The following is a 17,615-nucleotide window of genomic DNA, read 5'->3' on the forward strand; positions in this document are numbered from 1 at the left end:
AGAAGCCTAAAAATATTGGAATGCATTTTAAATTCGTATAAATCTAATTCCATCTTCCTATTGCTGGTCAGCTAATTCCCAGCCATATGTTAGGCTATTTTTTATCCCAAAAACAAGAAGAAAAAAGAAGATATATATGTGCATGAATGGAGATGGTCATAGAAACTACAAAGTTGATATGGTAATTTCGCCCAGATTACCATAAAGGAAAGTGAAAAATAAAGAATAGGAAAGATAAATGTTCAACAATACATAACTCTTCATATCATGCATATGTTATAACTTGGAAATAAATGCAATAACAAAATTAAATTTTATTGATAGTATAAAAATTCTTTATACTGTCAGTACATATAACTTACGACTGGTTTAAGAGGTCCTGAATGAGGTTCAATATGTTGATACGAGAAGTTCCATTTTCTTCCATAGTTCTCCTTGCTACCAATCCAAGTTCTTTAGCTTTATTTCTTCTCATTTCCCCTTCTTCTCCTCCATCCATTAGTTTCTCCACTGCATTTGCAACTTGTACTTTGTGCACTAATACTCCAACTTTCTCTTCCTCTCCCCATCTAACAGGAATTTCAACACCAACTTGAACTCCAATTCTCAAAACTTCAACAATGAGTTTTTCATTGAAGAATTGTTCCGCAAACATTGGCCATGTTATCATAGGCACACCACAACTCACACTTTCTATCGTGGAATTCCAACCACAATGCGTCAAGAATCCTTTAATTGCTGGATGTGACAATATTAAAACTTGTGGGGCCCAACCTTTAATTACAAGTCCTCTCCCTTTGATTCTCTCCTCAAAATTTTCAACCATTAGCCATTTCTCCAACTGGGGATCTAATTTTTGGCCATTCTTAATTACCCAAATAAATGGCCAATTTGATGCTTCTAATCCAAGACCAATTTCTATTAACTGCGACGCGATTAGTCTGCATTGACTACCAAGGCAACAGTATAGAACGGACTTATTTTTCATAGTATGAAGCCATTTTATACATTGTTTTTCATCAATTGAAGGTTTATTCCCTCTTTGATACATATCTAAAATATTCTTATTGCAAAGTGAAACTGGTCCAATGCACCATACCTTTTTGTTAATAGCTTTGCTATATTCCTCTACACATCCATTCTCCAATTCTGTATATGTGTTGACCACTACTCCATATGCACTTGATTCAGCCTCTTCCATTTTGTCCCGAATATCATCTAGGTCAGGTAATTGCATGAACGCACCTGGAAGCTGATTTTTCGATATTTCAATATTATGCATGGGAAGTCCTGGTACAACGAAACGTTCTGTATCGGATTTGACATGCAAATAAGGCCTATGAATTTTTAAATTATGAGAACTTAACAAAGAAAAACAACACATCCCGTGGAAAACAAGCCTCGGGACGTTGAATTTTCGTGCTATTTGTGAAGTCCAAGAGAGACACTTATCTGAAATTATGCAGCTCGGAGGAAAATCATGCTCTGTCAAAAAAATTTCTACTGGTTTTTGTAACGTGTTAAGTGCTGTATAAAAATTTCTTATAAGGTCACGTGAAGGAACGCTATCAAGATTTTCACAACCAGGTGGTAAACCAACTTCTTCACTAGGAAATGGGATTTGTATGAGTTCAATTTCTTTTCCCTCGGATTCTCTTGACCGATTGATAATTGTTGCAAATCTTGAAGCGTTGTGTGGTGTAGTTACTAAGCTTACTTTTACGCCATTTTCGGCGAATAGCCTAGCCATATCTATCATAGGAATCATATGGCCTTGAGCTAGTAATGGGATTAACACGAAATGAAGTTTTTGTGAATTGGTTGATGACATTTTTGAAGAAGAAGAAGAAAGTTGTAAATTTGCAAAATGAAAATTAGCCAAAAAGTAGTAATAAATTATGGGTTTAGGTGGAAAGGAAGACTTGCATTTGGCTTAAAATTGTTTTTCTACTAAGTCTAGGAAGGTTAGCTTGACTGGTTCTAGATTGGAGAACAGGTTTGGGTTAATATAAGAAATGGTGTAGACTTGGTCTGCATTTAACCAGTTGGTCATGAGTCAATTGCGGCTAGACTTGAATCTAGGTTTGTATGGGTTGACTCAACTTGGCGTATACAGCGGATGAAGTGATTTGGACGGCGGCCGTGCCACAACACTGCTTACACGCACATTGTTTTTTTTTTCTTTTTTCAAACCTATAGGTGTTTGGACATGAAAAATCTTTTGCCTTTGAAAGTTCGAATATAGTGATATTTGAGAAAAGTAGTAATGTTTGAAATTAAATTGAAAAAGATAATTGAAATTGTTTGGAAACATGCATCACTTGGGGAAAAAATTAAGTTTAACTTTCAATAACTAACCAAAAAATCAATTAAACTGTCTTATAGGTATGAGTTGGTCCTTTAACAAAGTCATTACCTTCATCCAAAAAAAAGTCACATTAAAAATAGATTATTTTATTTTTTAATAAAAAAAAACTAATGAAACAGTATAATAAAATAGTCTAAAAACAAATAACTTCACCTTCACTCTGATAGTCTCAAGCATCTTCACAATGGGTTGTTGTCTAGCTTCAAGAATCCATGAGTTGAATGATTCTGAGAAGTTGTTATCCATCATTGGGTTCTTGCATTGGGTGTCTAAATATATTCTACCTATTTCAACAACTCTTTCATACGATCATAAGATACTTCACCTAACTACCTCAACATATCATTACATTCTTCTTCATACGTGCTCCAGGCAGACTACAAAAGTAGTTTTATCATCTCATCAGTATGCCTTATTTACAGCAATTTGCTTTAACGTGCCTCACACAAAATCTAGGATGAGCTTCTGGGCATACTTTCCTAACAGCTTCCAAGAGTCCCTGCATGTCAAATAGTTTCAGATTAATGTAGTTGCTACTGTAAGGAAAAAATCAAGTAATAAAAAATTAAAGTACCTTCTGCATATCTGACATGAAGGTTATCCCTTCACCTTTTTTCAAGTTCTCCATAAACCAATGTCAAGTTCTACTATGTTCCTTGTGTACCACAACCCAAGCTAACAGGTAAAAATGTTTAGCACAATCTTGATCCACATCCACCAACAATATGCCTTGTTATTTTCCTTTTAGAAAGGTCCATCAAGTCCTATAAAAGGTTTCAAACTTGCTTTGAATCCATTCTTGAGGGCCTAAAAGCACGCATACATCCTCAACAATCTCCTTTTACCTTTTTCCAAAGCATCCTTGGATATCTGGATAACCACATGAGAACCAGGATTGTTGTCCCTCAATTCTTGGGTATATGCCTCCAACTTGTTGTACTCATTTAATTAGCTACCTTCTTGTTTCTCTAACACCATCCTTTTCACTCTTTTTAACTTTGACTGACTCACATTTAGCTTAAATATCTCCTCTAGTTCACCCTTTATTTCTTTCACCTTTTACTTGAGATTATTTTGAATACTTCTCTTAAAATAATGAGCTAAGGTAGCATGGGTAGCTCTTTTGTTCTCTAATGCTTCCCCACATTCATGTTCAGCATGTAAAGTCTTTATCTTGGCCCCTTGGTTATTTTCATCCTTAGAAATAAGACATTTAAAGAGACAACCAACAATACACTGATATCTAAGTCTCTTCCTGTCAATCTCCACTACATCTAAAGCATTCCTATTTGCAACAAAATAAAAACTAATAACCTCATTTGCTTTATCAAGTTTCTTAAATGTCATACCCTTTTCTAAGATTTTATATCTATCAAGTTGGTCTGTTACCTCAAGTTTTCTTTGCATCTTAAATACCCCCAATACAACATCACTATCATAATCATTTTGCGCATGTTCATTATCTATACCCTCTTCCTCACTATCACAATTAGTCCCAACAGTTATGTTTCACTATTGGTATCAGTATGTTGAGTTATATTAAGAACAACAGTATCATCAAGGAGGTCAATAGCAAATAGATTAATAACCCAAAAAATTTCATTAATGAGGGACTGAAGCTTCCTAATTTGTAACAACCCGGCCGGACGTTTCGAGAGTTATAGTCTCATTCCCCTATTTTCTGCTCATTTTATAATTTACAATTATTATATGACTTACCGGATTAGCCGGTTGGGGTATAAGAGAATTTCGAAATGAATTGGGACACGTAGTCTCGTAATGGAAAGCTTAAGTTGAAATGATTGACCGGATATTGACTTATGTGTATACGATTCTGAAATAGAGTTTTGATGGTTCACTTAGCTCCGTTGGGTAATTTTGGACTTAGGAACGTGTTCGAATTGTGATTTGGAGGTCCGTAGTTAAATTAGGCTTGAAATGGCGAAAATTAAATTTTTAAGAAGTTTGACCGAGAGTGAACTTTTTTATATCGAGGTCGGATTCTGATTTCGAAAGTTGGAGTAGGTCAGTGGTGTCATTTATAACTTGTGTACAAAATTTGGGATCAATCGGACATGATTTGATAGGTTTCAACATCGTTTGTAGAAATTAGAATTTCAAAGTTTATTAGGCTTGAATCTATGTGCGATTAATGTTTTTGATGTTATTTAAGGTGATTTGAGGGTTCGACTAAGTTCGTACGAGGTTTTAAGACTTGTTGGTATGTTTAGTTAAAGTCTCGAGGCCTCGGGTGTATTTCGGGTGGTTAACGGATCAAGTTTGGAACTTAGAGAATTGCTGGAGTTGGAAGCTGCTAGTGTAACAACACCTGCGGAATTTTCATTGCATGTGCGAGCTTGCAGAAGCAAAGGAGTGGAGCACAGAAGTGGACTTGGGGTGAGGTGTGAGCAGAGGTCGCAGGTGCAAAGGATTTGCAGCACCTGCCTGGCCACAGATACGGCGAAGTGAGCGCATAAGCAGAAAGTGAGAGGTGAGTTGGGTTCGCAGAAGCGGTTGGTGGCTCGCAAAAGCGAGTCTGCAGGAGAGGAACCTATCGCAGAAGCAGATGTTTTGGTCGCACCCGCGAAGTAGCAGGTACAAGTAAGTTGTCGCATGTGCGAAAAACCTGGGCAAAATATAAACGTTGGGTTCCGAGGGTTTTATCATTTCTTGACTTTGCAACCTCGGATTTAGGTGATTTTTGAGAGGGATTTCGAAGGGATTCTTGAGGTAAGTCACTTGTGGTTAAATTTATTCTATAATTGTGTTTCTCCATTAATTTTCTCACCTAGTTGATATATTTTTGAGATGTAAATTGGGGGGTTTGAAGCTAGGGATTTAAAGAGTTGATTTGGGGGATTTGGGTGATGATTTGGTGTCGAATTTTGATAAATTTAGTATGGTGAAACTCGTGGTTAAATGGGCTTTCAAGTTTTGTGATTTTTGTTGGATTTCGAGATATGGGCCGGCTTTGAGCTAATTTCAAATTTTTTCTTAATAACATTAAATTTTTAGTGAAATTGATTCTTTTAGCTCGCATTGATTGTATCAAATTATTTGTGGCTAGATTCGAAGCGTTCAGAGGTTGATTTGTGAGGCAAAAACTTATTGGAGTAGGAATTTGCTCGGATTAAAGTAAGTAACAGTTCTAAATCTGGTTCTAAGGGTATGAAACCCCGTATTATGTGTAATGTGATTGGTTTGGAAGTGACGCACATTCTAGGTGACGGGCGTGTGGGCATGCACTGCAGGAAATGTGACTTGGTCCACCCCATGGAATTGTGAAGTCGAATAATTTGTTGTTAGCTATATGCTCTCCATGTGTTATAGAAATTTGACTGCAAATTATATTAAATATCATGTTTAGGCTTGTTTTGGTACTGTTAGAACCCACAGAGGCTATGATACATGTTGAATTACCTACTAATTGTTGTTTGTACTCAGTCTCAATTTTACTTGCATATCTCAGTCTCTATTATTCCTTGTTGATACATCATGTCGTTGTTGTTTGGGCTGATTTTCATGATTTCTGAGAGCCCGAGAGACTAAAGAGATTGATGACTGAGTGAGACCGAGGGCCTGATTGTGAGGATATTTATGGGATGGGGATGCATGCCGCAACATGTTTTATTAATTTATGTCACGATTGGCTTGATATAGCGCTTAGGCTGAAGGAGCCCCTCTAGAGTCTATACATACCCCCAGTGAGCACAGGTACCTACTGAGTACGAGTGCCGAGTGCTAAGCAACTGAGAGGAATGAGTGATTGTGACATTGGAGTGAATGGGAGGAATGAGTGATTGTTGCTCTGAGAGGATGCATTTGATTTCATTATTTTTGTACTCATCTTCCATATATCACTGTTTTATAATTGTCGAGAGATATTGTATCCTAGTTTCAGTCAAACTTGATATGAAATTACTATTGAGTTTTAAATGTTGAACATGAAAGCATGCCTACCTTCTTATGTTGGAAATTACTCTAATTGGACTTAGCCGCGAAGCTCGTCACTATTTTTAGCTCTTTATTTAGTATTGTTACTTACTGATTTAGTTGTACTCATACTACACCCTGTACTTCGTGTGCAAATTCAGGTGTTCCCGGACATAGTGGGTGTTGATTCCTTCGTACAGTTGACCTTTTGGGAGATTCCAAGGTAGCTGTCCGGCGTTTGCAGACCTTGTTTCTTCTTCCCTGTCTTTCCTTTTATTGTATTAGTTTTTAGACTATCATAGACAGTATATTCCATACTTGTGACATTAGATGCTCATGTACTCTGTGACATCCCAATTTGAAAGTTTTTCCGCTTTGTGTTTTGGATCTTTATATCCTGTTTATAAGAAGTTGCTATTTAAACTACTTAAAATCTATTTTTGTTAAAAGTATTGGAGTTATCTCGTAAATGTTGGCTCGCCTAGTACCACGTTAGGAGTCACCACGTCAGGTTAAGATTTGGGTCGTGACATAATTCCTTCATCTCCATCCAACAAATAATATCTACAATACGGAGCATTAAAAATCAGCTGATGTACCTCAAAATACCCTAGTTCAGTGTATTCTTTACAGAAATCAATGTAGGACAAATGACCTACTTCATATTTTCTCAATAGGTACACATCTTTTTTACAATAAGATAATTTGGATTTCAATTCCCAATCACTATCATGATTAAAATATAAATCTACTTTATCAACCATTCTTCTGACATATTCACATGCAATAACAAAAATGTTATAAAAAAGAGGACTAAATCAGTAGGCATAAAGTCAAAAAGGTATCAAACAACAAAGAAAATAAGGAACCACACTTATGTCGACTAACACCCACACAAAAACACATATAAAAATAAAAATAAAAACCCTAACCTTTTCATGTCGAACAAAGACGAATGAGCCCATCCCAAAAAAATTAAAAACAAATGCATAAAGGAGCAAATAATAATATTATATGACCTATTAAATACAAAGAAAGAGACAATATTTACCGATATCCAAATATTTCCAAACCTTAAAAGCTTACCCAAATCAGTAAATACTTACTTTTATCAGCGATTCTTCAGTCAAATAAGACTAGAAATGAATAATTCTTCAGTGTTGGTCCACCAAATCGAAATAGATAGCGATCATATTTAAACCCAAAGTCGCCATTATTGAGAGCCCTAATTTGACGGAGAGGAGGTAATAAAATGAAATGGAGGGTAAAAGAAATGGTAGGCAGAAATATAGTGGTCTTTACTATAGGTTGGTCGGAAACAATGGGGCGGATTATAATTGATATGGACCAGATAGTCACGTGTCCTAATCAAATCGTAATAACACATTAAAAGATAGGAGCACAGATGGTTCTATTAGTCGTGGGGGTAATTTCATACCACAAGATAACGTTAGATGTATTTTCAGATAAATAGATAGATGGAGCGGTGTATTTTCAGATAAATAGATAGATGGAGCGGGATAACAAACCATTTAGAATACTATAGGGTGTTTGTAGCTCTTTTCTGTATTAGTTATTTGAGCTGATAGATTTTCTAAGCCTAATGGGAGTACAATTTATCCCAAATAGTATAATCACTTTCACTAAAATCAACTTTGAATTCACTACCTTGTAACTACAAAAAAAAATGTCATGTTATATTTTATAAGAGGAATATTTCGTTAAATAACTTAAATTTGATGAAAAATATGAATCTTTTTCGCCCTTCTTTTGTATACCCTTTGAATTAAGTAGACTATGGTTCTCGTCCGACCGAAGGACCATTGAGCAAATGAGACAGTTGTCTTAGATATCGAGACATAAAATATCCCACCTCGTACAAAACCAACACCATCACCTTTTCCCTCCCCTCCCTTCCCCCTTCAAAAAACCATTTTGATACAACTCGGTCTATCAAATAAATTATGGCTCATTCTCCACTAAACCATCATTCACCCCATATTCATTGTTCAAAAAACATCCTTCTTTCTTCTCGCTTTTCTTCTTATTAGCACCTACACGTTATTCAAAACTTGCAATGACTCATAGCCTTAAAGAAATTAATGATGAAACCACTGCAACAATTACTGAAATTGAGGAGTCTCCTCCTTATTTGGATACTCAAGAAGATTTTTCCTTGAAATCAAAAGAATTTCTGAATCCACAAAGTACTCACTAACCAAGCTTCTAAATGGTAACTATAGGGAGTTCCCAGAACATCCTGAGATGGAGGTTGCTGCTAAGATAGTAGCTTATTTCAAGTGCTACTATGATAGTCTACAGCTCAAGCAAGCTCATGAAAACCAGCAACTTTTCTTTATGGAAGAAATTCATGCTATGCAGAATGATGAAAAGACTGATCTCTTGAACTTTTTTCTGCCAAAAAAAGGTTCAAGGAAATATCATATTATTCTAGGGAGTTACCTGATTTATTATGAAAATAAATTTCGACGCTGGTTTCAAATATATTGGAGAGGCACTTTGCAGCTTGCGCTCAAATTCTGAATAACCCTAAAGAAGACATGAGAGAATTGATTGAGTCAAAGAAGGGTGAATTATCTGATTTGCCACAGAAAAATTTGGAGATGAAAAGATTGACTTTTAACACTATTAATCCAAAATTTGATCAAATAGTATCTCAATCATTTGCCAGGAGAAACTGCTGATGGATGAGCTCTCAAAAGGTACCCACAAGATAATGCTTAAAGGAATAGGTCAAGAGGTCACCATTGATCATTTAATACCTTGCAGTAATGTTGTTTAGAAGGACTTTCAACTTCACATGAATATTGGTGCTTATTGGAATGTGATTTTATTAAGATTGATTGATTTTATGTTGGTCTATATGACATCAACCATCTACAAGTTTGTTGATGACATTGAATGCCTGGTATTTATGTATATCTACCGGGGTTTAATGGGGGATGATAACTATTAGGTTTTTTGTCTTGATTTTCTTACCTTATTTGAATTTTATTTTTCTCTTATAGGAAAGCCAAAGTATTACTATAATTGCTTTTACTTTTCCGGAAAGAAAAATATAATTCTCTTCTACATTTGGTTATTCCTTGTCTTGGCGGAAAAGTTTTGGACATCTATAAATTAAGGACATCCTTCCTACAATTAGAACATAAAAGATATTCACAATGTAGTCATTTAGAGAATTTTGCTTAAGGGGAGATTTATTCTCTCAATAGTTTTTAATTCTTTTTTATTAGTATTATCATGTGTAAGTCAATTTACCAAACTTATATCATATACTAAAGTCTTTTTTTATAATTTTTTTGTTGCCTAGTTTATTGTCATTGAATATTTTTAATTGTTAGCTTACGCATGATATCCTGATTATTTCGATCCCAACAAGTGGTATAAGAGTCAATGGCTCAACGAGGTTGAAAATAGATACAAAGCAGATTCAGATCAATTTGTAGCCTATTGACGATAATGAACATTTATTATCAAATAAGTTTTTTTTAAAATATCTGAAGTACTACATGTCGAGATGAATTTCAACCATATTTTTAAAAATCTTATTGCTACTTTTTTAAACTCATTTTTAACCATGCAAAGGGCTCATCTTTAACCCTATGAATGACAACAAAAACTTTTAATTGAAAGGGCTATAATATTTTTAACCCGCAAGGGTTCCATTTTTAAAACATGTCAAACAACGACAAAGATAATGCACGTGAAAATTGAAAGGGCTACAATATTTTTAACCCGCAAGGGTTCCATTTTTAAAACATGTCAAACAACGACAAAGATAATGCACGTGAAAAAGGTGAATTAAATCTTGTCCGAAAATCAAGCCAAAAAGAGGAGATTTGTTAGGGGTCTTTTACATCCTCCCCCTCTTAAACAAATGTTCGTCCTCGAACGAGTCTAGAAACATACCTGGAGTCTCAAATAGGTGAAACATTCACCAATACCTTCTCATCACATTCAAATTATATGAACTCATCTCGCGGTCACATAATACTCATGATGTATCCATCCAGCCACCATTTCCACTAATAGGGACACTACCGGACATATAGGTCCACTAGCACGTTCTCACACAATCAACACCTTAGTGCTCAATCTACAATCAAAACCCGGCCTCAAGTCCTCCAGACTAGCCCAACATCAACACAGAAATCACATCTCGCACATCATCCAAGGAATCACAATCTGTCGATGCACAACTGATACTGAGCACTCATGTGCGCATACGAATGCATGGAAGGAATTTAAAGGGTTACACTTCAAGCTGAATCAATACCGCACGATAAGAATTCAAGAAGGTGAAGTTTTCCTAAAGGTTTTTCAGCCTCTCGAAGATAAGTACAGACGTCTCTGTACCAATCCGCAAGACTCTACTAAACCCGCTCATGACTCGTGAGATCTATGTAACCTAGGCTCTGATATCAACTTGTCACGACTAAAAATCTAACCATGATAGTGATGGCACCTATCGTGTTACAAGGCAAGCCTACTTCCCAAAATATTACTACTAAACCGATTATAAGAAATTAATAAAATATTTCAACATTTAAATTTTTCATAAACTAAATCAACTCTAAATATAATATAGAAAAATACGAAAACGAGCCCCAAACATCGAGGTGTCACTAAGCCATGAGCGTCTAAAACTATAAACTAAGATATATAAACTGTCTAACTATCCAAAAGAAGAAATGATAAAAGGAGTAACAAGATCCTGCGGACGCTAATAGCTACCTTGCAGTCTCCAAAGATAGTCGGCCTGAACTCAACGATCGCCGCCTTCTAACTCACCTGGATCTGCACATAAAGTGTAGGGTGTAGTATGAGTACAACCGACTCAGTAGTAATAGAAATAACTAAGGAACTGAGCAGTAGTGACGAGCTAAGTAAAACAGTCCAATTATTTATTTTCACAATTTAAAAATATAACATGAATAAATAGGTAAATTCCATAACTCAGTAAATACCACAAAGAAAATTAACAGATAAATGCAGCAACAACAAAAGTAAATGCAACCTCACAGCAATGTCACTCCATCACTCAACACTCAATATTCAATTCACTCAACACTCTGCACTCACTAGAGGTGTGTACAAACTTCGAAGGGGCTCCCAAAACCCAAGCGCTAAGCACGGACGACTCACGTGCTACCATATCAATACTTGGATCCGTACGGTCAACTGACGTGCTATGCGGACAACTCACGCGCTATGGTATCAATACCTAGACCCACACGGTCAACTCACGTGCTACGTGAACAACTCACGTGCTATGGTATTAATATCCTCACAACCACGCCCTCGGCCTTACTCAATCATGTACCTCACTAGCCTCACCATCATCAACAAATAAGGAGATACAACCCTCATCAAGTATCATAGCATATTAGCAAATAATAGAGACTGAGGTAAACATGTACAATAATTTCTATGACTAAGTACAAATAATGTGATCATGAATAAAGCCTAAGTATGATCTCTAACATGAAGGCAGATAAGTTCAACAACAAGTAACTACGTAAACACAGATGATGGCCATGAGGCCTCACAGGACGGACCAAGTCTAAATTCCTCGAGGTATACACCCACACGCCCGTCACCTAGTGTGGTGTTACCTCCAAACAACAATATGATATCAAATTCTCCGGGTTTATACACTCAAAGCCAGAGTTAAAACTGTTACTTACCTTAACAACATAAAATCCTATTCTGGGATGTCCTCGTCTCTGGACTCGGTCTCCAAAAGCTCTGAATCTAACCATAATCAGATTAATACCATCACCATGTGCTAAAGAATCAAATTCCACAATAAAAACTACATAAATACCAAAAATCCAAAATCAGCCAAAACCCGGCCCCAGGACACACGTCTCGAATTTAGTCAAAAATGGCAGTATCTAAACTCTCGTCCTCTCTCGAGTCTAACCATACAAAATTTATCAAAATCGGACTCTGTTTGATCCCTCAAATCCCTACCAAAAACCCTCCAAAACTCAAAACCTCACTCCTTCAATTTCACTTTGAAATCATCAATCAAATCCCAAAAACGAAGATGGATTCATGAAATATAACCAAAATCGAGTAGAGAGCACTTACCCCAATCCATATGGTGAAAATCACCTCCAAAATCGCCTAAATCCAAGCTCCCAACTCAAAATATGACCGAATGAACAAACCCTAGTTTTATATTTTTTTTGTCTGTTATTTTGCCTTGCTTCTCGTTTCAAATGATCAACTCACGTACTACGCAGACAACTCAAGCGCTGTGGTATCAATACCTGGACCCGCACGATCAACTCATATGCTACGCGAACAACTCATAAGCTATGGTATTAATATCCTCACAACCAGTCCCTCGACCTTACTCAATTATGTATCTCACTAGCCTCACCATCATCAACAAATAAGGAGACACAACCCACATCAAGTATCACAGCATATTAGCAAATAATAGAGAATGAGGTAAACATGTACAATAATTTTTATGACTGAGTACAAATAATGTGAGCATGAATAAAGCCTAAGTATGATCTCTAACATGAAGGCAGACAAGTTCAACAACAAGTAATTACATAAACACAGATGATGGCCATGAGGCCTCACGGGACGGACCAAGTCTAAATTCCTCGAGGTATACACCCTCAAGCCCGTCACCTAGCGTGGGTGTCACCTCCAAACAATCATATGATATCAAATTCTCCGAGTTTATACCCTCAAAAGCCAGAGTTAAAACTGTTACTTACCTTAACAACATAAAATCCTACTCTGGGATGTCCTCGTCTCTGGACTCGGTCTCCAAAAGCTCTTAATCTAACCATAATCAGGTTAATACCATAATCATATGCTAAAGAATCGAATTCCACAATAAAAACTACAAAATATACCAAAAATCCAAAATCAGCCAAAACCCAGCCCCCAGGCACACGTCTCAAATTTAGTCAAAAATGGCAGTATCTAAACTCTCGTCCTCTCCCCAGTCTAACCATATAAAATTTATCAAAATCGGACTCTGTTTGGTCCCTCAAATCCCTACCTAAAACCCTATAAAACTCAAACCCTAACTCCTTCAATTTCACTGAAATCATCAATCAAATCCCAAAAACGAAGATGGGTTCATGAAATATAATCAAAACCGAGTAAAGAATACTTACCTTAATCCATTGGTGAAAATCGCCTCCAAAATCGCCTAAATCTGAGCTCCCCAACTCAAAATATGATCGAATGAACAAACCCTAGTTTTATATATTATTCCCCAGTTATTCTACCTCGTTTCTCGTACCAAACGATCCCGAAACTCATTTTTTATGCCTCCAATAGATTCCTTATGAAATTCTAGTCAAGTTAGGCTTTTGAATCACTAAATCTGACCTTATAATGAATGAGATATGTTAGTTTCAATATTTGCAAATATTGCAGATTTTTAAATATGCCGTCAGTAGCAATTTTGTAATTAATCTGAAAAATCTAGCAACCTAATTCATAGTAAAATGACCATAAAATCCTCATACGATGTCCAAACTTAATGATTCTTTTTGCTACGGGCCCGTAATTACAATACGGATCTAATTCTTCAATCAAAAAAGAAATTAGAGCTCATTTGTTAAATATGATATCATTTATGCTTGAAGAAACGGTGTCGAAACATAAGAAAAACGAGCGCAACACAACCCAAACCTATCTGAAACTCACCCGAGGCCCTTGGGACCTCAACCAATAATTCCAACAAGTCATATATCACTACCCGAACTTAGTAAAACCTCCGGAACACCCAAAACAACACCAAAACACCAAAACAACCTCGAATTCAAGCCTAAGAACTTCTAAACTTCCGACCTTCGCCAATTCAAGCCTAATTCTACCACGGACCTCCAAATTATATTTCGAACACACTCCTAAGTCTAAAATCATCCAATGAAGTTAATCGAATCATAATAATCCAAATCTGAATTTGTTTACTCATAAGTTAACTTCCGGTTGACTTTTCTAACTTAGCTTTCTAACTAAAAGACTAAGGGTCTCATTTCACTCCAAGACTACTCCGGACCCAAGCCTACCAACTCGATACAACTCAACACAGCTGAAAAATATATAAAGAAGCATAAATGGGGGAAATGAGGCTATAACTCTCAGAACGAACAATCGGGTCGTTACATTTAAGTTTGAAATTCATAAACTATTGTGGATTTCAGAACTTGGCTATTGTTCAATGACTTTTGAAAATATGGTTATCAATTAAAAGTCTTGAAAATGGCTACTTTTGAACTTTTATCCGATATAGCCTTATCATTTGTTAAAATAGCACGGTCTAGCTAGTTTTCGGACTGGTCATTCAAAAATAGCCAGCGTTTGCCAAGTCATTGAAAAATAGCCATTATTTTACTGCAACAGAGACCGGTCCAGCATAATATACAGGAGTTCAGTGCACCTGTGTACGAACTTCCAGCATATTATGTTGTACCGGTATACTTTGTCGGCTCCAGTATAATATACTAAAGACTGGAGCACCGATGCTCCAAACTCTAGTATATTATGCTGGACCGGTTTATTATACTGGAACTCTAGTATATTATGCTGGAGTATTTTTCTGGATTTTGAATAGTATTTTCGTTCAGATTTATCTTTACATAAAAAGTGGCTAAATTTCGATTACTTTTGAAACTGTGGTTATTTTTGAATGACCACTTGTAAATTTGGCTATTTTTGAATTTCCCCCTTATCATTTTGGGAGCTTAAGGTGGGATGTGATGCACATGATGTACTATAACTGCACAATAAGCCCATGTTGGTATTGCGTAGATATTATTCTATCGATTTTTACATACTTTTGGACTTTATTGTATAGACAATCGTTGATTGATGTTAATATATTATTTTAGGGAAACTTACACAAATGTCCCAAATAAATCTCAACTTACCAACTTCTAGCCATTAATCATAGACTTACCAAAACTAGCCAACAAAAATTGAAAAATCAAATAATAGGGTTTTTCTCTCTCAAAGAATCACATGCAAAAATCACCTTCTATATTTTTAAGTGTGATTAACAACACTAGATACAAGACGGAAAGGAAATTTTATGGGTGAGGTAGCAACTAAGGTGATGAAATACAAAAAATACATAGAATATTCCAAAAATTTAAACAAAAAAGGAACTTTTTAATGGATATAGTTAAAATTCATTGAAAATATATAAATAAGTCAATATACAAAATTTGAGGAAGATTGGAGGTGATTTGGACTGGTCTTGTATCAAAATTCGTAATTAAATCGAGTTCAAAAAACTCTTCTGTGACACATGTATCAAACATGTATCACGCATGTATCTCACATACAGATATACATGGATATACATGTGATACACAATAGATACAAATATGATACATATGTGATACACAAATAATACACAGCGTGATACACATATCATCTTTTTCATGTTTAGTTTTTACTGAATTTTTAATTCAAACCACCTCGAAACTTCACCAAATCATCCCAAAACTTAGATTCAAGCTCCTTAAGTTGTGCCCAATCTATTCTAATAACACTCACTCAAAACAAAGCAAAAATTTGATATTTTTTTGCTACAAATAGCTAATTGGCTAATATTAGTAATATTTTATCAATTGACCCATTTTTATAATGAGCTACCTATAAATGGACATAACTGGTAATTTCCCCTTATTTTAGGAGTTTATGTACCAAATTTCATGATTCACATTTTGGCCTTTATAGGCTGCTCTCTCTTTCAGTTGATCAATCATCTGATAGTTTATCCTAATCATGGAGCTAGGGCCTACAAACACGTAAGAGGTAGAGGCGAAGCTAAAATTTTAGTTAGGAATTTGAAAAAAATCAGTAGTTTTAACTACAATTTTATATTTGCTTTAAAAATTTACTTAATATGTACGATAATTTATTCCAATCCTAGTTCTTTTTCTGAATCTAACAAAAACAACAATAACAACCCCAATATAATCTCATAAGTGGGGTCTAGAAAAAATAGTATATACGTGTTTACCCCTAAATCGGATAACAACTAAATTTGTACGCGATTTTAAGGATATGCGGTTTGATCCAACACAAATAATCAAGAATAATAAGTAAATAAGTTAAAGATGAAATAAACGATCAAACCAGTTGCAATGTTATGACCGAGCCCGAACTTAGATTGAACAGTAGCCTCGTCCTCAATTGGACCCTCGGTTCGAGCCCAGTTGTAAATGAAGAACAAAATAGTTAAATAAGAACTTTAGCAAGCTAAAATGTTGAAAAGTAAATTTGTATTGCTTTGATTTGCATGTTACAATGTGTCTTACAAAAATAAAAACTTCCCCTTTATATAATAGGAGAGTTTCATCCCCAGTATAAATCTTAAAAAGTAAAAATCTCCCTTTCTCGTTAATTACTAATCCATAACCGACATCGAGCGGGATCCGCGCCGTAATATCTGGTTAGGTGCGGATATCACGACCCTCTATCCGTCGCATGTAATCATTTACCATGTTTTCCGAGGTCTTAGAACTCGCTCTGGGGTCGAGGTGCTTTGCTTTATCATACCCGATGATGAGCGCATCGTTTTCATGGATCTCGATACGAAAGGCTCCTAGCCTCGATTTCAATCTCGTGCGTCCATGCCCTTCTTCGATTTTCTTCACGGGAAAATCGGGGTATGCATTATCCCCGATTTTACCTGTATACAGTATGCAAATTTTATCCCCTACCTTATAAAGATTAAGAAGTTGTTTCTGATAGATTCTGGGTAAAACCTAAACCTAAAAATTTAAATTTTGAATCCGGCTCTGAAAGAGGTTATGCTGGAGCTTTTTATGATGGTTCTTGCTCGTGCATTTTCTTCATTTGTGGTCATTTTCTTGATACATATAAAACACTTATAATTGCATGTTACAAACGACAAACTGGTATACAGTTGGTGCTTCTTCATTATGTCAAAAACAGACTTCACATAGGCCAAATGATTAGTGATGCTCCTACTATATATCAGTATATCATCAAAAAATACCAAAATTGATTTCCGTAGTAATGGTTTAAAAACATAGTTCATGAGACTTTGAAAAAAAATGGTGCATTAGTTAGGCCAAATGGCATAACCAAGAATTCATAATGGTCTTCATGAGTCTTAAAGGCTATTTTGTGGACATCACCTTCTGCCATTCTCAACTGGTGATATCCAGCTCTGAGATCTATCTTGGAAAAAACTTACTGCTCCTCCCAATTCATCAAGAAGAACTTCTATTATTGGTATGAGGAACTTATCTTTGATTGTTAACTGATT

At 35.7% G+C, this 17,615-nt stretch overlaps 1 protein-coding gene across 1 annotated transcript; it reads right to left on the reverse strand.

Annotated features, from left to right (window-relative positions):
* Window positions 1-290: 290 nt before the first annotated feature.
* LOC107780772 (UDP-glycosyltransferase 73D1-like) lies at window positions 291-1,988 on the reverse strand. Its single transcript, XM_016601353.2, has one exon. It carries the CDS (start codon window positions 1,829-1,831, stop codon window positions 359-361), a length of 1,473 nt encoding a protein of 490 aa, XP_016456839.1. The 5' UTR covers window positions 1,832-1,988; the 3' UTR covers window positions 291-358.
* Window positions 1,989-17,615: the final 15,627 nt, after the last annotated feature.

The sequence above is a fragment of the Nicotiana tabacum genome, chromosome 5, assembly GCF_000715075.1.
Source record: "Nicotiana tabacum cultivar K326 chromosome 5, ASM71507v2, whole genome shotgun sequence".
NCBI classification, from domain to species: domain Eukaryota; kingdom Viridiplantae; phylum Streptophyta; class Magnoliopsida; order Solanales; family Solanaceae; genus Nicotiana; species Nicotiana tabacum.